We start from the raw sequence: 23723 nt of genomic DNA, 5'->3' as shown, positions 1-23723 counted from the left end.
AACCAAGTAATTAGTAGTGCCTTTGTAGGGCCTAAACCATATATATAAACCATATATAAACCTAACCATATATATAAAGGAAACAAAGCATGACACCTTTTTAGGAACAGTGATAGGCTTGTGTCAGAACCACAGACTTTATATACCCACATGTTTGTTTTATTTTTGACAGATTTGTTATTTGCTAATAGAAGTTTACTCAGTAAAATCTTGAGATGATTCGTAACTCATACCAGGTGACATTGTTAGTCAGATTATTCCTGGAATCCTTTTAAAATACTGTGAGACTGTGTTTAAAGTTATCTTCAAAATAAGAGCTCAAAAAAGAAAGGACATCATGGTAGCATCCATCTTTTGTATACAGTCTGTGATTTCAAGCTTGTTTATCGGACGTGTTTTAGAAACATGAACATGCAGGTTTTTTTTAAATTGTTTTTTAGTTCATGATGTCTTTATATTCTCTGACTTTAGGTATTTAGTCAGAGAGTTTCTCAACTGTTTTGCTTGCTGAGTGATTTCAATCAATTTCTTTGTCATCTTTTATCTTCTAAAAAATAGAAAAACAGGAAAACACAACCTGTGTGCTAAAAACTGAAAAACCCCAAATTCATCAAGTTTAAAAGCGACAAAATGATTTTAATCTGGCTCGTTTTGCAGTGATGCACTGGTTGATCCCTGCACAGGGTCATCTTTTTAATTTGGGTTAGCCCCTTAGTGACATGAACATTCACATTTTAAACACACATAAGCATCAGTGCAGAGCCATTATGTCCCTATTTAGACCTACAGCTGCAAACCAACATGTTTTCTTTGCGTTGGAGGCATTTGAGGAATGTCGTCGGACTCTTGTTTCTCTCTTATGAGGTGAAGCTTCTGAACTTTCACCAGTGTTCAAGTGTTTTCCCAAAGGACGAATTAGGCTCTGGAGGCACTGACTGTATTTAAATCAGCAGCTAAACATGGACTCATGATTCGGAGAGAGATACAAAGATGGGGTTGATGGAGGGTAGATGTTATCTTTTACACTTGAGCCAGCATGTGTCACTTCCACATTGTTCTTAATCGATTTCCATGACCATAACAATGAGAAAAATGATCTTTCTTGCCTGTCATATTTCAGAGCACATCCCACTGAACAGACTTAAGTTAAACTTAAACTTAAAAACCACCTCTCTTTCCAAAAAACAGATGTGGGCATTTCCCTCTGTGTCATTTATTCCTTACTATGCTGTTGGCTTTTGTTAAGTTTATGGTGAGTTTTGCTTCCTGTTTTTACTTAATTCATCCCCTTCTCTGTGTTTTTTAGTGCTGTCCTGTCTCATCTCAGAGAGAAATGAACATTTGGCCTAGATATGGCCCACATCTGCGGTTTTCTATGAACCACATTGAACCTTGAGCCGGAGGTCAGATCAGTTGTGACATCTGGGGCACATCTGGCCCACATAGTACTTTCTATAACCCATGCCTAACCTGCTTTATACCCACAGAACACCTGATGGTGCCATAACTAAACCGTACGTACCAAAAGTAGCCCAGACCAGGCCCGACTGTGCATGCCTGCTACCTGGACTGTTTTTCATTCCCTTTGTCTCCCTCTGTTTGTTGTCAATGCGTGCTTTGTCTCTCTGACATGCACTTCCTGTTTTATTTTGGTAGCAATTGTATTTGTTTGCTTGTGGAAATATTAAAAAATCCCAAAGGACTTGTTAGGCGTTGAGTTCATTCTGTTTTTAAACTTGTTTCACTTTCTTTGAGATACAATTACGCTGAAGAGCTGAGGAAAAATGATCTACAGTTAACTCAGATCTGATTTATTTATATAGTGCCAAATTATAACAGCAGACAAGGAGATTTTACAAAATGTGCAGCTAGGTCCTTTGCCAATTTCTGTTTTAAAAAATAGTGCCACGATGTGCCAAAATGAATGTTTTTGTACAGCAGGCAGATTCACTTCAGCATTTATGATCCTAAGCTATTTCTGTAAATGTCAAAGGACAACATGACACTAAAAGCAACAACGTGACTTTAAAATTTTAACTTTTTAAAACTACTCAACTGAGCTCCATTGGAGGCTGTTGTTGTGCCGAAGCCTGAAGCTGATTTGTTTTCACAGACTGAATAAATGTCCTCAGGCTGCCTCATGGGTGAAAATCAGTTGTTTTAAGACAGCTACCAAGTCAAGCAGCAGAAGAAGAGATGCACAGAGGCCTGTTGTCCTGTCAGCAGGAATTCGCTGTCTTTTCTTAGCTCAGCTCTGTGCGCTCAGCCGGGCCGCTGTTCCTTCAAACAGCACAAAGGCGCGTCTATGCTTCGTTTACAATGGAGCAAAAAGATGTTTGTAAGTGGAACAGTGGACAAAGCAACAGCAGACACGCAGGAACGAGCATCAATAGAGCACATTCATTTATGGGCTTGCACAAATAAACTTACATCAGCCTCTTTTACCAGACTGGTCTAATACCACTGTCTCTGTGTTTCTACTACTACTTTTCTACTTCAGCTCTACTAAAAGTTAATATATAGTAATATTATTCATGTCTTATGTACCATACATACAAGACAGTTTCAAATATATTTGCTTTAGATTACTTCCTCCGCTTTGTTACAGTTCCATATTATAATATTTACAAATGTAGCCTGTGATAAGTTACACTAAGTTTTTGGGGGGATTTTCAATGCTCAAATATTTGTGACTGATATCAACAGATGTTAAACAAGATGTATTTTATCATGTCATGGTGTGGGTCGCAATGTCACCTCACAGGAGGAGGTTCCTGTTTCGGGGCACTTCTTTAGTGTCGTGTGTTCTCTCCCGATGCTCCAGCTTCCTGCTGCAGCCCAAAGACATGCATGTTGGGTTAAATGGTGATTCTGAATTAATCTAAGGTATGAATGAGTCGGTGTGAGCCTCTCAGCCTCTAGCAGTTCAGATAATTGATGGTTTTCATTCATTTTGTCTCCAGCAGACTTAAGTACACTGGGGTTCGAGTCTACTGGTGACTGAACTTATATAGGTAAATAAGGATTGTGCCCGATCTAAAAGTGGCCACCTGAGCTCATTTTATTTATATGCTTTTACATAAAACCACTAGAGATTGCTTAATTTTAAAAATGCTTCTACACTGAAAAAGTGTTGCATTGCACTTGACTGTTGCAACAGAAAAATGGGATTTCTGGGTTAACACTGTTTATTTCACTGTACCTAAAATTAAAAATAACTTACCATGAAAATAATCAACACAAACAATTTGTCAAATATGAGAATCTGTACTTCAAGTCAAAGGTTTATATTAAATTACAGTCTTAGTAAAACAAATTAACTGAGCTGTAACAAAATGATGGTAATTGTTAAAGTTGATTCGAAGTAACATTTCTTTTCAGTGCTAAAGTCACACCAAGGAAAACTGTGGTGGAAGACTGCGGTCTGACTAAAATTACTGTAACTTTGTGCAATAAACAAGTTCCCTACTCGCTTTTGAAATGGTTGCTTCGAAGGACTGCGATCACTCACTTCAGTCTCACTTTGGTGCATCAAAACTGAGTTAGTCTACTCTTATTTTTAGATTGAAAGTTAGCAATTGCATGAAATTGCTTTGTGAAAATGTGGCAAGTAAGTATGATAAATGAGTGAAGATCACATATATGTTGCCATCCACATACCCAGAAACCTACTTTCATAATCCAGCCAGAAGCTCAAAGATCTGAAAAAGAGATTCAGAAATTCCTCCACAAACAGTGACGTAGCTGCTGCAGGATATCATTTAACTGTAACATGACAAAGGCGTTTGCAGCCTTGCTTTATATAGGAATATAACATGAATACAACCAGCTGAATAAAAGGAGAACCTCTGACTGCAAAGACACAAACTGGGTGCTGAGTCAGATTGATTGCCATGCCTAGGCAATCTGTTTGCACTTACAAATAAGAAGGTAGTTATTAGAAAGTCAGTCAGAGAGTGACTGTGTCAGTCTGAGTCTGCTAGGACAGGTTGCAGGTTGTTTTTAGGAGACCAGACTCAAAAACAAATTTGAGACGCTGCTTTCGTCATTTGGCTGCTGTGATATTCCAATCTGATTAAAAACATAATTTAAAAAACATACAATAAACATTATCTGGTTACAAATTTAATGAATTGTTTAAAATTCTTTTGGCTTTCATCATATGGCATATTTCAGAAGTCTGCAAGTTCAGCTGATAGCTTTACCTTTGCATGTAACTGTTACTTCGGGCTTTGGAAAAATAAGATGGCAACAGCAATCAGTCAAACATATGAAAAAGTTGTGCAAGCGACAGACAAAAAAGCAAAGAAAGTGAACTGAACACCAGTGAACACCAAAAATGGCAGAACTGTTAAAGACAACAACAGAATTTAGGTAGCTAAAAGAATAAACAGAAGACCACAGCAGAGGGGGAGGTGTTTGAACTATCGATTACAGTAAAATGTGCAGCACCAGCCGCAGTGATAGAAGGAGTAAGCAGAAGTGGCAAGGCAGCAGTAAATAGTTTTGTGTCAGGAAGTCTGACTGAGATCAAGATCTGCTTTGCAAAAACAACACTGATAACTACTTTAATACACAAATTCTCACCCGATCGCATTTAGTGAAAAACGGCCGTCACAAACAAATTAAACATGGAGAGTGTTTCCAGTTTCTGCAACTTCCATTGCAGATACACAGTCACTGGACTTTTCTACAACACAGTTTAGAACATTTAATGGTAATTTATCACCTGTGTGTAAAACATTTTAAAAAATGAATGTCTTCAAATGGCTTATTAGGCTTACTTCCTACTTCCAGGCTGGACTGCTGTAATTTGTTATTATCAGGATGTCTTGAAACCCTCAAAGTTGCTCCAGAATGCTGCAGCAAGAGTCCTGACAGGGACTAGAAACAGATCATATTTCTCATGTATTGCTTCCCTTCATTGGCTCCCTGTTAAATCCAAAATTAAAGTTAAAATCCGGTTCCTCACATACAAGATTGTGAATAGTCAGGCTCCATCTTATAGCAAAGACCTCATCGTACCATATCACCCCATTAGAGCACTTCGCTCTCAGACTGCAGGCTTACTTGTGGTTCGTACAATATTTAAAAATAGAATGGGAGGCAGAGCCTTCAGTTTTCAGGCCTCTTCTATAGAACCAGCTCCCAGCTTGGATTCGGGAGACAGACACATCTCTACTTTTAAGATCAGACTTTTTCTTTTTTTGCTAAAGCATACAGTTTACTGCTGGATCAGGTGACCCTGAATCCTCCCTTAGTTATGCTGCAATAGTTAAAGGCTGCTGGGGGATTTCCATAATACATTTCTTTTTCACTGACTATGTGTTTATACACCTCTCTGCATTTAATTATTACTTGTTATTAATCTCTGTCTCTCTTCCACAGCATGTCTTTTGCCCTGTCTTCCTCCTCTCACCCCAACTGGTAGCGGCAGATGACCCCGCCCCTCCCTGAGTTTGGTCCTGCCGGAGGCTTCTTCCTGTTAAAAGGGAGTTTTTCCTTCCTACTGTCGCCAAAGGTCCTGCTCATAAGGTTGCTGGGTATTCCTCTGTTTTATCGTATGGTCCTCATCTTACCATATAAACCACACTGAGGCAACTGTTGTTGTGATTTGGAGTTATATAAAGAAAGTTGAACTGAACTGAACTGAGATCCCCCCATGACCCTGATAAGGATAAGAGGAAGAGAATGGACGAATGGATGATCAAGATCCCAAATATCTATTTACAACATGTCACATGAAATTTGTAGATTTATCTCAGAAAAAGCTGCGTGCCCGGCAGAGAGACACAGGCTGGTTTGATGCCACAACTTTTGTACTATTACTTAGAAGGATTACACCTTTAACTTATAGTTACATCCTAAATTTAAACTTCCTTGTTAGTAGATCTGTAATGTTGTAAGATGATAAGTCATCCAACAAAAATGTTGGAAAATGACTGTTTCAATCCTGAAACTGAGGTTTTAAGCTTTGTATAGAACAGAAGCACAACTTTAATTCATATCATGCCCAACCAGTTTTATCTTGTGACCTGTGGACGATCTAAACTTTGGAAAAATATATTACTGGATTTCAGAGCAAAGATTTTTTTTTACTTTAATGCTTTGTGTGAATTCTGCTGTCACTACCTTTTCTTTTTAGTATTTTACACCAAAATGTAAAACTTTAAACAGTCTTTAAAATCAGCCTAAAATCAGAGAAAGTTCCGTCCACCATCAGGTGTTCCTCTCACTGACGGATTTGATTTACCTTCACTGGATCCTTTAGAGCGACAGATGACAGGTACTGTGATTATATATATTCTTCCAAATAATTCCCTGTCAAAAAAATAAAACATAACTTACTCAGTTTCCGTTTGCTCATGGCTCACTGGTGGAGTGTGTGGGTTTCCTGATTACATGTAAAGCACTCTTTAAAAACAGTGTCCTCCACGTCTTTCCAGCACCATGCTCTTTACTCAACAGAATGAATCTACTTCCTGTCTTGTGAACGCAGCGGAAGCTGGGGGTAACATTTCAAGTTTTCGCTATGCTGTCTTGTAGCAATCAGATGACAAATCATATCGTCACTTTACACTGGAAGTGTGAGATGCAACAGCAAATGACTGTTTTCTCACTAAGTCACTACCCAACCAACATATCAACAAACAGGAACTCACACTGTGGTTCCTAGAAGAAAATTATATATTTTTACTTTAAATATAATTTATGTGAATAAATTCAGACACTAGTAGGTACACAGTGGTAGCTGAACCCTCTTTTTTTGGTATCTCTATAATCTATACACAAGAAACATTAGCAGCAGTTATGAATTTAAAGATATATTCAAGACGTGGGGACTATATACAAATAAATCATCTCTTGTCTGTTGTTGCCTTTTAGCAAACTATATAATGTTTGATTATGTGTGTCTGCCATAATCAAACGTGTATGTTTACAGTATCCATCGGTATCTACTGTGTGTGTGTTTTAATATACTTATTTTTATTTTCTTGCTTTTCTTCTTTCATTACATCTGCATCATAAGCTTTATCCATACAGTCAGATTTTTGATCAAAAGTAGAAAAAAAGAGACTCTGATGATCAATAAAATAATGCATTCTTCAAGTAACATAGTCCTGTTGGCTTGGCAGAGTGTTTGGCATGTTTCTGCTGTACACCATACCAAGTCAAAGCCTAAAAAGTCTCATTTAAACCAATTTTTTAAAAGTCTTTTTAAAGCAAACACTGCCAATTTAAATAGTTTCACTTCCTGTTTCAGTTCTTAAAATCACTGGGTGGCGTCCAAACTCCCCTGAAACGCCCTGCATGTTAAACATTTCTAAAAGGAGTGATTCAAAATCCTTTTCTAGCATGACCCAACTGCAGAAGGCAAAAGAAAAAAAATCATATCCCCATTTTTAAAACATTATTCACAATAACCTTTTTGGGGGGGTTTCCTACTTTGTTCCCGGAGAGAACCCACGCAAACACGGGGAGGACAAGCAAACAGAAAGACCCCAGCCTGATGGTGGAATTGAATTGTTAAAGTAAATTATATATATATAATTTAACATGATTACTTTATATGAAAATGTATTTAAATAAAAGTTACAATTATAGACAAGTATAGTGCAGAAAATATTACAGAATATTAAAGAACATGCAAGCAAGTGTTGCTGTCTGCTCATATTCTCATTGCTTTTTTTCAAGCTGTTATAGCACCGAACATTCCTCTTTAACAGACACGAATCATGGGAAAGGAAAACATGTAAGCACAGCACGGGGACGTTCGTCTGTTTACAGGCTCAGTAGGTGGAGGCACAGAGCTGTCAGCATCTTGCAACATTTCCTGCCAACATTTCCTGGTGAAGCAAAATCCCAACACCAACTGAAAGGATTTTACATTCATCTGCACCTTTTTGTCATGTAACTTTTTTTTTTAACCACTTCCACTCACTGACGTTCAAAACTCTGTGACCATATCAGACATCAGTCCTTCATTCATGCAAAGCCGAAGACTAGTCAGAGGCGGTAGGAGCACAAGATTTTCTGAAATGATGAAATATTTCAGATTCCGCTTTATTTCCAGGTCAGCAATCAGACTGAAGCAGATAAGTGCCATCAGCTATGTTAATTCCAGCATTCAAATGATTCTCAGGTAGTTTTCATTTTAATCAGGCTCCAAGAAATATGTATGTGCCTCAAGCTTCCCACACTAAGCAACAATGGGATTTAGTTTTATTCTTTATTTGTCAAGGACCATTAGTGTGGCCATGACTGGTTTCTTAGAAAAAAAAATCTAAATGAAAAAGGAGACTCTTTAAAGGCGGAGCTTCTGTTGGGAACTTTACTGTAAGCGGCTGACGTGACAGCTGTTTATGTATTCTGAGAAAAAACTGCAATTCGTTTCCATGGTAGCATTTTTACAAAGTATCCTGAACTGTTGAGATGAGGTTAAAGAGTCTAAAGTCCAGTTTTTATTCTGACAAAGAAGGGACTGGGAGTCAACTCATAGCTGGACTGAAGGTTTCTAAGGACGTGCACAGCTTTAAACCACTTTGGGGAACTGAATCAGCTGGGCCCAAAGCACCTGATGTGAGCACAGCATCAGAAGATCAATGCATCACACTTGGTTTAAATAAAAAACAGAACAGAAAATTATTTTAAAATGCACAGAAGGCTTTGTAGTAATGCTCTCAGAGGACAAGCAGTGTCTCTAAACCATTACTTGGAAGGAGACACAAGGAAAACCCCTCAGGCTGCAGGACTCAGAGAAACCAGTTAAAAGTTCCCACTGAATAATCCCAGTTAGAGATTAGTGGCAATAGAAGGGTGACTGCGAGGAGACAAACACAAAGGAAAATGAAAAAGAATGCACAATAGACTTTTCATTACATTTAACAAATTTCAGTTTTCATTATGGACATCTCATTATGGAGATTGCTCTGTTATAAAAGCCATCACACTGAATTATCTAACATTTAATTATCCACACAAGTCAACACAAACTAATAATAATAACAATTTAGTACTTGAGCCGCAAGAAATTGAAATCCTGGCTGAGTTTGGAGCTGAAGTGTCATGGTCCTGGGTCGGTGACCCAGTGTTTTTGGTTCTGTACTTTTACTTTTGATGGTTTATATTATGACTGTTGTTTTGGGTTTCCTAGGGTTTAGTGGTGTTCCCTCTGTTTGGTGTCTTCCCTGCTTGTGCATCCCCTTAGTGTAGTAGGTCTCTGTGTTTAGTCCGCGTCTCTGAGTCTGTGTCATTACGTGCATGGGTTTCCTGTTTTACTTTGAAGGTCTCTGTCTTATGTCAGCGCATTCTGTTTACGTTTCCCCTGCCCCGTCAGCTGTTATGTTTCCCAGGTGTGTTTCCCTCCTGTTTCCCATCCCCTGATTACTGGTGTGTATTTATAGTGTGTGTTCACCCGTCCTCGTTGCTGGTTCGTCTGTGTTGTTCCCCTCAGTCTCCCTGCGTCTCTCCGTCCGTCTTCCTGTGGATTTTCCTGTGTCTCCCTGCACCTACGTTTCTGGTTTGTTTTGTTAGTTTGCCCAGTTTAGGTTTTCCAGTTTCACGATCACCCGCCTCTATTGTTTGTATCTACTCCGGTTCAATAAATACTCACCTGCACCAGAGCTGCCGCATTTTAGGTCCTATCTTCAATTCCACACGTCTGCCACACCGGACGTGACATGAAGAGGTTACGACATCTGGTGATGGTGGCCATAGATTTTTCAAACGTGTCTGCTTCAGTGTGGGCTGTTTCTAATGGATTTTGATTTCCTGAATCCAAATACGACAGTTAAAACAGCTGACTGGTGGTCGTTTACACACATCTACATCACACATCTTTTACCTCTCTTCACTATGTAACAATCTAAAAATCTGAAAAAGGAAAGCAGTTACACAGAGGCTATTCAACCACAAATAGATCGACTTTATTTTGAATCCGGCAAAGCCAGATCCCCTCGTTGCAGTTTCATCAATTACCCAGAATATTATGACATGATGTCAGTTTGTTTCATCACTTGGCAGCGTGTCTGTTTACAGATGTCTCTACAACCAAACTAATTTATTCAATGATACATGGCACGAAAGAGGAAAGACACTTCAAATTTCACTTCAAATTCTGAGGAACAGTAAATCAAATATATAGTCTGTTAAAAAAAAAAAAAGGCACGCTTTGAAAACCCTTCAGATCTAATGGGAACAAACGGCATTCTGGATGTCTGTACTGCTATGGACAGCATGATGTGTTCAGAATAAACCTACAGAGAGTTGAATTCAAAGACGCCCTGAAAATCAAAGTGAAAAAATAATGCAGCCAGCTAGTCCATTTTGGCAAAATAGTAGTTTGCACGTCCCCCACATGCTCGTATGCATGCTTAACAGCGTTGGGGAATGTTCCCTATGAGACCAAGGATTGTTTCTTTGAGGATCTCCCCTCAGATCTGGACCGGGACATCACTGAGCTCCTGGACAGTCTGAGGCGCAACCTGGCAGCCACCCATGGACAAAGCATAATGTCCCAGAGGTGTCCTATTGGATTCAGGTTAGGCGAGCATTACGGGTTGGTCAGTGGTATCAATTTCTTCATCCTCCAGGAACTGCCTGCATATGCTGTGCATTGTCATGTAACCAAGGAACCCAGGACTAGCGTAGGGTCTGACAATGAGTCCTAGGATTTCATCTTGATACCTAATGGCGGTCGGGGTGCCGCTGACCTGCCTGTAGAGATCTGTGCACCCCTCCATGGATATGTTGTCCCAGACGGGCATTGGACCACCACCGTTTGACATCGGTGGTATAGCTTTGAAATCGGTGGTGATTGGCCCGTAACGCTCGCCTAACCTGAATCCAGGTTAGACTAATAGAGGCTATCTCTCTCATCATGTCAAATGATGTCACAGGTAACATAATGTTCTCCCCACCCTCTTCTGACCTTTTCACGTCTGTCGCACATGGTCAGAGTCAACCTGCTCTCATCTGTGAAAAGTACAGGGTGCCAGTGGTGGATTTGCCACTTCTGAAATGCTCTGGTAAATGCCAATCTGGCTCCATAGAGCCAGGAAGTAATCACAGGTTCCACTAAAGGACATTCAGTTCTCAGGCCACTTTGACAAAGTCTGTTTCTGACTGTTAGGTCAGACACATTCACGTCAGTGTCCTGCTGGAGATCATCTTTGTAACTCTGGCAGTGCTCATCCTGTTCCTGCTTGCTTGAAGGAGCAGATACCGGTCCTGCTAATGGGTTAAGGACCTTCTATGGCCCTGTCCAGCTCTCTTACATTAACCGACTATCTCCTGGAATCTCCTGCATGCTCTTAAACCTGTACTGGGACACACAGCAGACCTTCTGGTAATGACATGTGTTGATGTGTCATTGTGGAGGAGGTGAGCTACCTGTGCACCCTCTGCAGGGTCCAGGTCTCAACAGCCCAATGCAAAACTACTGAAAAAGAGTCAAAAAAAGATGAGCAGGGAAAAATGTCAGCAGCTGTCACCAACAAAACCATTCCTGTTTCAGGGGTTGTCTCATTGTTGCCCCTCCACTGAACCTGCTGTTGATTCCATAAACACCAAAGCAACTGAAACTAATTAACTTCTGTACTACTGGTACTCAGTGGACCAGATCTATGTCCCAGAGGTTTAAATGTCTTAATATATACTCTGTTTAAAAAATGGTATTTTAATTGTTTTGAGCAGTGTACATTAAAATATATATTTTAATGTCCATCCATTTGCCTTTGCTTATCCTTTTCAGGGTTGTGGGGTACGGTGGAGCCTATCCCAGCTGTCTTAGGGTGGGAGGCACCAATGTGTCGCAACTATGGGCAACTTAGAGTTTCCAGATAACCTATCCCCACTAACTACATGTCTTTGGACTTTGGGAGGAAGCCGGAACCACACAAACACGGGGAGAGCATACAAACTCCACACAGAAAGACCTGGCCTGATGGAATAGAACTCATGACTTCCTTGCTGTGAGGCAACAGTGCTAACCATCGTGCCACCCATATTTTAATATGTTTTTTTTTAAATGTCTAACTTTACCTTGTAGGATTACAGATTTCCCACTAAAAGAAAAGCCCAGGTCAGAGTAGAGCTCAAAAGCTCAAGTGGTTGATAGTTTTGAGAGACTGGCCATCAGAAAATGAGCACCTACTAAAAAATATTTCACTCATTTCTGGTTTCAGTTAGGAACTTTAATCTTAGAATTGACCGACAAACACGTCATGAAAACCAACAAACCATCAGCCATTTTAAGCGTCATTTCTGGTTTCAGTGACTCATAATTTCTAAAGTTTGATAACATTTATTCTGAAAGCATTTTGGCTAAGGACCACTGATATCCAAACTTCCTTTAATCGGTTCTGTTCTACGTTTACACACTGCTGCTGACACAGACTGAGGTTTGTGAGACATTTTCGAGGAATAAAAGCTCGTTTCACACACAGACTGGTCTGTTACTGGGCCTGAACTGTGTTTTGTTCTGTCCCAGCTGCCAGCTGTGACTTTCTGTCTGCTGCATACACCAGCTGTTATGTCATCTAAACATTGAGTAAGCACAGACAAACAAAGGCTGTACCAAGGAAGACATGTTACTGTATGAAAACAGCAAATCAAAGTACTCTCACAGCTGACAGTAAGTGTATTTGCTGAAATGCAGCAAAACAACAACTGCCACCGTGCAGGTACAGCAGAAAGAGACTAAGTAGGGCAGTAGGTCGTTTCTGTATGAGACAACTTCCTGAACAGCAAACACTTCAACGTGCAAATTTACATGTGTGAAAAAAACCCATCCATCACCGCAAAACGGTCCACCTCAACATTTTTCTGCTATCACGCCCACAATCTCATCTTACACTGAGTGCTGAGTGAAAAAGTTTCTTGAACTTGCAAACGAGCCAAACTTGCCTAAGCTGTGATTGTGTTAGAGGATTTAGATATTTATTTAGATATTTAGAGAATTTACATAATTTTCTATATTGAGACACTTTATTTTACTTTATTTTGCTTTTGTGGATCTTTTTCTACAATAAATATATTGTAAGTAAATCCTTCTTTCTTTCTAGGATATCGTAGGTTAGAGGTGAGTGATAGAGGATAGAGATACTCTTCACCCAAAAAAGCCTAAGTTCGTTGCTGACTGACTGCTGCTGTGGCCTTCGTGTTCTTCATGTTTCTGGTCTTAGCCACTAGGTGGCAGCATAAGTCCTCAAACAGCAGCGAGAGGGAACTCGAGGTCACTGGTGACTGTTTTCATGTCTTTATGAGCAGCAGCATGTACTTCACAGTTTTAACAGAAGCTCTTATTATAAGGAAGGAAGCGGTTTAGTTTCCAAGTATTGATAAGAGTCTTTCTGTTTAATTTGTGCTCTTGTGCAGTTTGTCCATATCTTGTTTTCATCTTGAATTTCAGGGTCTCTAAACTTCACTGAAGTACAGATCTCCACTTCCCAGTTAATTCACTGCCAGAGGAAGCGATGGTACTCACACCCGTTACTGCATTTAGAATCCTAACTGAGTAAGACCAGAAGAATTCACTTCAAATATATCTGAAGTGTTGTTTTTTTTCTCTCTCCGATGGTCCTTTCACAAATCTTTGGCATCCAAGAGAATAACCAGCTCAAACAAATTCTTGTAATGTTTTTAAAATTTTCTCAAGAGAACTTTGACCTGGCTTACAGCTTAGAAAATGACTACAAGGACACTTACAGGAAACTTTCATGACTCTTCAAACTTCTTCAATTTCAAAGAGAAACTCCTCAGACCTCTCACGTCTACGAGTTATTTTATTTTAAATACCCCGCACTGTTTGCTGCCCTTACACCACTGCACATACCAAACACAAAGAGAAATTTTGGTTTATTTTACAGAGCCAACAAACAGATCAGTAAGTATTTTGTTTTATTTATTTGTTTATTTTTGGACTCATTATTGCCATTATATTTACAGCATTGTGATGGACCGAGCAGCAAAGGAAACTCAGGCACAGGTTAAAGTCCAAAAAAGGTTTTTCTATTTAACCCAAAAACATAGTTGGTTAAATCATACAAAAAATCTAAAACTTGGGCCCATAAAAAGAGGTCAAAATAACAGAACTCTACTCAAAATTGACAACAAACAACACTGATAACTCAAACAAACTGACCTAACCAAACGAGCCAAAGGAAAAACTTAAATAGTGGCTGATCAGCCCACAAAAACACAAACAGGGGTAAGACACACAAAATCTAACTGAAACTAACATAACGAACTCCAATTCCCCCCTATGATCCCGAGTTATGGTATGAGCCAATTTGCTGCTCTCCATATAGGCTTGCTCCGCCCCTTTTCCACCTCTTGGCTCCTCAATCAAGGGACTGGAGCAGCTGCAGCTGAGGTAACTCAGAAAACGAAGAGATTGAATCATACATAACAGTGTAAACTAAAATGTTCACACTTATTTTAGAATACAGTGTTATGTGAGAAGAGAATTAATTCTAAACCAAAACCAGTTATTCATTGTCCTGTAAATTAATTCCTACCCATATGGAAAACAAAATAGTAAAAACTTTTATGATTTACTCATGAAAGTGGTCACTCTCTCATTACTTTCATATATTGTTTTAGTAAGTATCCAAAACACACAAGTTTCATTTATATAATTTTTCAAGGGATCTTATATCTGTTTTCACTCTTATATGCTTTTCATACAAGTTTCACACAAGACAGATACAAACTTTATAAGATTTATATATATCTTTTCCATATGGGTATATTTAAAGAAAGACAAACATCAAAGCAGTGTTATGTATAAGCCTCTACACTAATATTACCACTGTGTGGCTGTAAGTGCAGCCATCACAAGCATGTTTTTATCCAATGAGACATTTTGCTTCATTTTTAGATTATTTAGATCATTTAAATAATTTTCTATATTGAGCCATTTTATTTTACAGTGTTTTTGTGGCTCTTTTTCTACAATAAATATACTGAAAGTATATCCAGCTTTCTTTCTAGGATATAGAATATATGCAAAAACTTTTTTGTAATGCACCAGATTTATAACTGCAGTCGATTAATTACCCAGAATAATATCTGAAATGTGAAAAAATACTAAATTAATATCTCTCTTTAAATCTTGATCTCTGTTGGTTTCTCTGAGCTTCCTGAAAGCACGCTGCACTCTTTGGAGATCTTGAATGCTCTGTTTCGCTGGTATCATGGTTAAAGGATATGGGGAAAAAAGTATATATTTTGTATGCAAAAATCATTAATACTTGAATTAATATAGTGAAGTAAAAGCATAAAGTTGCTCAGAGAGTTAGAGAGAGGGGAGCTTTAGGTAAAATAAGGATCAGTGAAACAATAAAGACCAGCATAAAAGAATACAACTTGCAGGTTTGCAGTCAGATTTACAGATTTTGGATTTACAGAGCCGTGGTAAAATATTCTGTCTTTTATGAAATCAACGTGAGAAGCAGCATGACTCGGGAGTATCTGCATCTGAAAGCAGTTTCATTGACCCAGGATCAGTTTGGAGTTGTGTGTGTTCTCAAAATAGGATTACTGTCTGCATGGGGCGAAAATAAACATCCCCTTTTTTATCTACCACTAATAAAGTTTCATTTGTCCTTAAAAAATGAAATTCTGTTTGTTTCCACATCAGTTTAGGACTTCTCTGAGGCTTAGACACGGTCAGGGTGTAATCCTGGATGAGTTGTGAATCAGTTCAGTTCACTTTCTGTTCTATTTGCTCCGAAAAAAATGAAATCTACTGTCAGCTTAACACTGTTTTCACTTTAAATAATGTCAAGCTTTAAGCTAACGTGTTCACTCTCAAAAAGGACGTCAGTCTTTCGGTCAGATGCGGAGACACGACCAAAGCAAATCCAAGTTTTTCTCATCTTACAATAAAAAAAACAAACAAACTTGGAACATATTTGTGATATAAAGGCTGTAACTTGGTAACAGTTTTACTGCTAATTGATCTCAACTGGCAACATCAGCAGAAAGGGCCCAAAAAGACATATTTATGTTTGAGCAACATCGTCCTCTGAGAGCTCTCGTTATAGTGCCTCAAATCAGAGTGGGGAGGAGGGGTGGATGGATGGGTCGATAAAACGTTAGAGACCAGCGTTCAGGTATCTTCAGCCTTTTGTTTGCAATAATCATTATCTTAAAAATCTTAAAATTAATTTAAGATTAAGATTATAACTCCCCAGCCTTAAAATTTTGTGCATATGTATGTAAGCATACATTACCATGACATTGTCAGACCATCAAAGCTTGGTTATATTTTATATGTATCTTTTTTAACAGTTTAGTTTAAAAAGTATGTCAATCAGAAACAAATAAAACATATTAGTTAATTTGGACAGTCTGAAAACTGGAGGCCAAGAGAAAGTGCTTTAAACCTGCATTCTTGCCAGCAGCCAGCAGGGGGTGCTTCCTTTCAACAAGGCTCCTCCTGAATAAATGTTGCAGTTCAACTTTAAGGCCGTCACAGCCTTGGTAAGTTTCCCTTCCTAACAACTGTTTTTGTTTTTTGTTAAGTGACTTAAACCTAGGAGCAGGCTGAACTCACCAAACTGGACCTCTTGACCGTATGTGTGCTATTGGGGCCATTTTGAGCATATTAATGCAAATATTTAACAAATAATGCAGCTTGCTTGTTTTGGTGAGTGAAATGTATTTTATTAATTTTTTATTTAGCAATAATTAGCATTAGCTTGCCATCCAAGCTGCAAACATTGGCAGCATAACTTATGTCTATGCCATTGTTTATATACAGTATCTGAATTTCATAAAAAATCCAACTGTATGGAAGTTAGTGGGAAAATTAGCTTATTTCTCACTGTATATATGACTTCTATCCTTCTATTCTTTTCTGCTTATCTAACATTTGGTCATGCTAGCAGCAGGCTAACCAGGGTATTCCAGACTTTTCAGTTCCTCCTGGGGGATCCCGAGGTGTTTCCAGGCTTTTCCACCAGGTTCTGGGTCTACCCAAGGGTCTCTTCCCTTTTGGGTGTGCCCAGAAAATCCCTCGGTGGCCTCCGAACCAGATGCCCAAACCACTTCATCTGGCTCCTTTTGATATGCAGGAGTGGCAGCTCTACTCCAAAAACCCTCCAGATATTAGAACTTCTGGTTTCAAATATTATTTTAAAAAGCAAGTTGTTCCTTTCACAAATTGTTCTCCCATTTAGAGTAAAACAAAGATGAAGCAGGATTTGCTTAGGATCATGCCTACCTTTTGATTGACAACTTGTTGTGTTAGCATTTTGGGGGAGGCATTAATCAATTTAAAAAGTACATCAGAGTTGTGTTCCAGGTCTACAATCAATTTAAAACATTGTGGGATCATGAAGTGAAATCACAGGAGAGTCTTCTCGAAAGTGTCCCTGAAAGAATTGAGCGGCTGCTGAAGGACTTTCCTGGCTGCGCCATCTGTCAGCAAAGAAAAATGACGTCTGACATGATTTTGTCAAGGTCTCTTTACCGCAAATAAACATGGAGAATATGAGGACATCTGGTTGATCAAATTAAAATGTGTCCCTCATCTAATGACACCATCTGGCCCGCTGAGCTGTAAGCTTGCTAATTTATGATGGGTTTTTTTTCACTGTGCTCAATGCTAAATCACTGCACATTAATTAAATGCACGACACTTTCCTGTGGCAGTCAACTAAAGTAATTCTGAATGAAACACAGAATCAGATCTCGATCAATCAGAAGGGATCACTGAGTGGAAAGAGCCTCGTTCTAGGACAGATTCGACATCTACTCCTCATGTCTCATGTTATGTAAAGTCAAGCACACAGCCTTTAAAACTACATTTGCATTTGGATTCTTCTCTTTCAGCTGATATGCAAGGATGCTGCAAGAACATTAGCCAAAGCAGGAGGCGGGAGCACGTTCCTCTGATTCAAACAGTTCAACTGTAGCAGGCTGAATTTTCTCAGCCTGTAATTTTGGACTAACCAGCAGCACAAGACCTGTGATCTCATTTGTAGTTACGAAGCATTTATTGTTTACAGTATAATTACATGACATGAATAACCCGGCTGTACACATGGTTAATGTGTTAATGTTCTCAATACCCTGGCTTTTATTATGCAATCACAGCCTTAATTCACTTGTTTTATTTGATTTTTTTAGTTTATATCTATTGATGTTTTAGTGAATCGCTTATATAGTGTATATTTTGTTGTCTAAAATGTGCTATATAAATAAACTTGACTTGGTCATTCCTGCCATAAAGTTGGGCATTTTTATGCTTGTCTGTGGAGACTGGCTCGCTTTTGTATCAGTTTTTAACTTTTTTTTTTTTTCTCAGTTTCAAAACATGAAGTTAGTAGCAGCGAGACGCTCAGCTCGAGGATTCATAATGAGACTTCACTAACCGGTGGGCAACCTCAAGGTGACTACATCCATCTTTTATGTACGATCTTTTTTAAATGTGATGTGAATTATGTCTCTTTTTTTCTCAGCACTGGTAAATCCTCTCACCCTGCTACAGTACAGACAGCTGTGGCTCTTTATAGTGCACTGAAGATCATTATTGTGTAGAAAAACAGGACAGGGTAACGTGTTTACTTTTAAATTGTCCTTGTGCAGTTTCAGTATTGGTTTTAATAAAGTTATTTATTAGTCACCGGCATAGAGGAGGCCACATGTACTCTTAGGAAGATGTTTAGTGTTTTATTTTCATTAAAGTAAGGAAAGCAAATAACAGTCTGCCAGCAAGTCAGTAAGTATGCAGAGTATGAGTGAGAGCATCCATGTAAAACAATAACACAAAGGTTTGTCGTCAGTCAGCCTGTGGAAGAGCTTCTGCCAGAGCTACACTACACTACGCCCAAACTGCTCAGGTGTGAGGCATCCTTAACGAGGTCAGCTCCACCCACTGATTACCTGGAAGAGACTGGCAGACAGAGCCATCGAGGAAAGTAAAGCATAAAAGGAGAAGGCTGAAATAAATGAAACTGGCTGCCATGCGACCGGTGTGCACTGGTTATATTCAAATGACGTCCACTGTAAAATAATCTGTGACATTACCCACCAAGGAAAGTAACTTCTAAAAGTACTTGGCTTCCCAAAAATGGTGAAACAATTACAGGGTACTGTAGTTTGATTTTTTAGACTCCTCAAACAGCAGCTCACTTCATGTTTTTATCAAATTTGACTCAGACGTGGTGCGTTAGCTGAGGACTTCTTTCAGCGGTGGATTAATACGCACTTCTTCTTCTTGCTTATGTCCTTCATGTCTGCAGTGAAGCACTTGTGGCACTTTCTGTGCTTTAGAAAGCCCTTTACCCTGTTTATTTTATTTCTGCATGAGTAGTTTTGCATCTTGTGTAACAAGACTATGAACCAGAAGCTTCTCTGTGGGTTTTTTGTCCCTGCCTGTCAGCCCTCTTGCATACATACCCTGAAGCATTAATGAACAGAGATCTCGTTGTGAATAATGACACAGAAATGTCAGCATAAAGGCAGTGGCCTCCTTTTTGTTATCGCGTGTGCTGAAATATTGATGAGCCGCTCTTTTTCGCCGTTGCCGTCTCAGATATTTGCCTCTGACTGATGAACGCTGGGGTATTTTTCCTGCCAGGCAACCAGGACTGTTTACTGTTAACAAGAGCCGCAGTGCAGGCCTTGTTTTTAAAAATCACAAGGGGAGAGGATGGGTAACCATCCTGCGACGTGAACAGTTTGTCACTATTTTCATCTCACTGCAGTCTGTGCCCAGTTTGCCGCTTTCCTCGAGAGCTGCTTTACATGTCGCCTTTGTTTTTAGCTTCTGGAGGCTGGAGGAGACTCATTCTGCTGCTAATTTCACCCGCTCTCCCTCTGTGCTTCATTTGCTGAGCACATCACTACGGCTGTGATTTATCACCACTCTGTGGCTTTCTCGTAATTCCCAGGTGAAACTACCTGTCTTAACAACTGCCTAAAATAGAAGACTTATCACCAAGAAGTAGGCTACAGAGGATGTGAATTTTCCCTCCTGTGTTCATGTGTGCGTTTGGAGTTCATCCCACTGCTTAGAAATCATTTCCCGACAAGATTCACGCACTACTGAAAGGGTTTCTCTATTCGTGTAGAGACAAATGAGGGCTCGTGAGTTGCTGCTGAATTAAAAAGATATTTCTGCAGCACATAATCTCTTTCAGTGTGATATGAAAGACCAAAACCGATAAATCATTCACCGAGAGGTGTGCTTCCCACCCTTGTTCTAACAAGGTCTCAATCATAAGTAAGGATTTTTTTTAAAAGAAGCTTTTTCTCTTCACAAGAACATGAGGACTGTCTTGTCAGGAGGCGCATTTGCATTAACGTTGAGGGGAGACTGTATTTTATTTTGTGCATAAAATTCCAGCACAGAAATTTAAAAGATGCAAAATATTGAAAAGAACTTTTATATGTTAAAGTGGAAGAAAATGGATGGACGCTCCTATTTGTTCCATTTTACTGGTTGTACCTCTGTGTGCGTTAAGTCCTTTTTTCCCCATTGTTAAATGTCAGTGAGCTTAAATGTCAGTATAGCTAGTAAAACAAACTTCAGAAACAATAACTTGAAGTAATTTTTCAATATAATTTTATCAGTTTCTCACAATGTTGTGGAAGAATTGTAGCTGACCCTCTTTACCGTACTGCTTCAACTCTCAACGTCTCTCAACACAGCATTTCAACTGGGTTGAGGTCTGGACTTCGTCTGGGCCTTTGCAACACATTATTTTAATTTCTTTTTGAGCCAATCTGCTGTAGATTTACTGCTGTGCTTTGGCTCATTGTCCCATTGGGTGACCAGGTTTGGCCTTTAACTGTCACATTTGACTCTGGTATACTTTGGTAAACAGAGGAGTTTTATGCCCTGAAGCTCAAGTGCATTTGGGTTATGCAACAGGACAAACCAGTACATCCACCTCTGAATGGCTCAAAAGGGAAAATAAAAAGAGGCCTAATAAAGACCAAACATGAATCAGATTGAGATGCCTTTGCATGACCTTAAACAGGAAATCCTCCAATGTGTCTGAATGAAACCAATTCTGCAAAGACTGCCCAAGTAATGTGAAAGACCCATTGCCAGTTATCACAAACACTTGATTGTATACCGTACCGTGCCGCACTATGAGGCACTTAAAATCCTTTATGTTTCTCAAAAATTGACAGTGTGCCTTATGTATGAATTCTGGTTGTGTTTACTGACCTCGAACCGATTTTATGTGGTACACGGCGCTCAAAAGTCTGTCAAAAAAGGATTTAGTACGACTTTGGTAAGCTACGAAGCTCCACTGCTTGATGGATTGTTAGAGCATTACAGCTACGGTAGTCAGGAGCCTCACGGAGTAATCTGGGTCCTAAACTCCGTCCTCTGCAGGTCCCAAAGTCAAACAAACACTGCGGCATCACTGAGAGTTAAAAACTATCTAAATTCTTTCATCTTTAATAAAATGATCAGCATTGCTGCTTTACCAGGTGTAACAATTAAGTTTAACATCTAGACATCCATGAAAACAGAATTTATTAACAGAGTTAGAAGTTAGCAGGAAGTTAGCTCGCTAGTTTCCAACTAAACATGATATAGCATGTTCTGACTGAGAGATTTCTGAAAAAATTAAAATGTACAGCTTTGCTATCACTTCCAACATAAGTGAAGACAGAAAACTAAACAGCAGTGACGTTTGTAGGGTTATTGAAGTTGGGCTAGCTCATATATTATGATGTGCTACGTGAACACTAGCCACACAGCTATGTTAGCATAACAAACAGTAAAGTTGCCGGATGAACGCCACCCTTTTCCCACTCGATAAAAGTTAACGTGAGGGTTCCTGATGGTTAGGGACAAATGCAATCGCATGCAGGATGCTGTAAATGGACCAAACTTCAGTCAGCAGAACAACAGATAATCCATCCACAATATTCCAATATACTTGGAATAGAGCAGCTGTGAGAGAATTCAACATTAATGAATCAATGGTATGGAAGTGGAGGAAGCAAGAAGAAAGAGTTGAGTAAAGTTTGACTTATCTGACTGTTTGTTACGCTTAATGCACCTTATAATCCAGTGCGCCTTATGAAAAATATGGTACTTATGTATTAGGTTTAGGTTACTTTTCCACACAGGTCCACACAGGTAGCATTGGATAGCTTTTATCAAAACATCATTTTGTATTTATTCAGTTTATCTTTGTCTAATATTACAATTTGTTTGATCTGAAAGATGTAAGTGTATCAAATGTGGGAGAAAAAAGAAATCCAGAAATCCATACTTTTTCACAGCGTGAATGTTCACTCTGATTTCATTGCTGTAAATGTTGAATAGAGTTTTTAATTATGTCATCATCGTGTTCTTCTCCAATGGTTTAAAGACACCCAGCTTGAAACTTAGCCACAACAAGATTACTGTTACTTGCATAATTATGGCCTTCAACAAAACAACTTTTCCTGCAGCTTCAGTGTTGCAGACAAATGTCCAAAGCTTTAATAAAATCAGAACAATTTTGTTCTTGGTATGAGATGATCATGAAAGCTGTCAGCCTTTTCTTATCTTGAAATTCCAATAAATTCCAATATGTTTAATATTTTCTTACAGTTTTTTGTTTGAGATTATGCAAATAAATTCTAACCACATGAAAAGGAATTTCAGTCTTTCTGTTCTATCCCAACTATTGCCACTGTCATATCCACTTTGTGCAGTGTCTTCTTTTTGTCATGGACACACAGACAACCGCAATTCTGGCCAAGGGCAGGCGTGCTGCTTTGTTCAACAGTTTTTCTTCTTGGAAATTTCCACCAAGGGCATTTTAGCTGTAATCTTGTAAGCAGTGACCCAGCAAGATTCCTGATCTTTGCAAAATCTCATGACTCAAAACTTCTGTTATGTCATCTTTAGATTCAAGTGAGGGCTAGATCGTCTTTTCAGAGCCTTAAATAGATGATGGACATGACATCAGTGGACTGCAATGCTTTTAGATGCAAATCTTCAATAAATATTATTCTATTAATTCATTATGTAAACTCAGCCCTCAGTTTCAATTTGTTCTAAATCTAGAGAGGACAGAGGACACTGAAGATGGGCTCTCCCAGCTTTTTAAGGAACCTAGACTGGATTATTTTGTGCTGTGTAAATTCAGAAATGTTTAAATGATGTTCTTAGCGGCGCAGTTTCATTAGTGCTTCTATTATAATCTCTCTTTGAAGGCTGATTTCCATGAACAGGCAGAGCTGCAGTCTCTTTTCCCTTCCATCAATTGGCCAGCACCTCAGCGAGCATGCAAACCCAGTCTGAGTTTCACAGCAGATGGATGAGTGGCAGCTGCATGTATATATCAGCACAGATGGATGGACGCCAGCAGCAGCAGAGAGACGGAGGCAAGGACTTTGCATGTGCTGCTGTTTTGTTTTGTTTTTTTCTTTTGAATCAGACGGAGCCCTCTGGGCAGCTTTTAAATATAAATGAGTTGAGTATTGACGACACTTTAATGATGTATGAGAGCACAAATTGTATTGATGAATCGATCAGGCATCTTTCTCTGTGTGTGTGAGTGTGTGTATGGACAAGTAGGCTTGAACGTCTCCTCACACCTCAACACATTCGTGCTGTTCTCATACATGTCTTGCAACACCCTCATACAGTAACACAGATCCTCTCTATCATTTTTCCACATCCACAAAGACACCGAGGTTCTCCATCAGCACTCTCAAAGCCAATATTGCATCTTTAGTGCTCTTTCTCTGCT

The 23723-nt window shown here is 39.1% G+C and overlaps 1 protein-coding gene and 1 long non-coding RNA gene across 2 annotated transcripts in view; one reads left to right on the top strand and one right to left on the bottom strand.

The window, feature by feature from the left end:
• sh2d3cb (SH2 domain containing 3Cb) overlaps nt 1-6466 on the bottom strand; it is a 75633-nt gene extending 69167 nt beyond the window's left edge. Inside the window, exon 1 of the mRNA XM_031734836.2 lies at nt 6349-6466. Coding sequence (XP_031590696.1) covers nt 6349-6367 — 19 coding nt within the window. The 5' untranslated portion in view covers nt 6368-6466. The remainder of the gene's footprint in view (nt 1-6348) is intronic.
• Nucleotides 6467-16517: 10051 nt separating this feature from the next.
• On the top strand, nt 16518-18931 carry LOC120443016. Its single transcript, XR_005615067.1, has 3 exons — nt 16518-16654; nt 18317-18400; nt 18799-18931. It is a non-coding gene; the product is annotated as an uncharacterized LOC120443016 (long non-coding RNA).
• The last annotated feature ends 4792 nt before the right edge of the window (nt 18932-23723 follow it).

This window comes from Oreochromis aureus, linkage group 12 (genome assembly GCF_013358895.1).
Source record: "Oreochromis aureus strain Israel breed Guangdong linkage group 12, ZZ_aureus, whole genome shotgun sequence".
Lineage (NCBI taxonomy): Eukaryota > Metazoa > Chordata > Actinopteri > Cichliformes > Cichlidae > Oreochromis > Oreochromis aureus.
The sequence above is the reverse complement of the archived record's forward strand: the minus strand, read 5'-3'. Positions and strand labels throughout refer to the sequence as shown.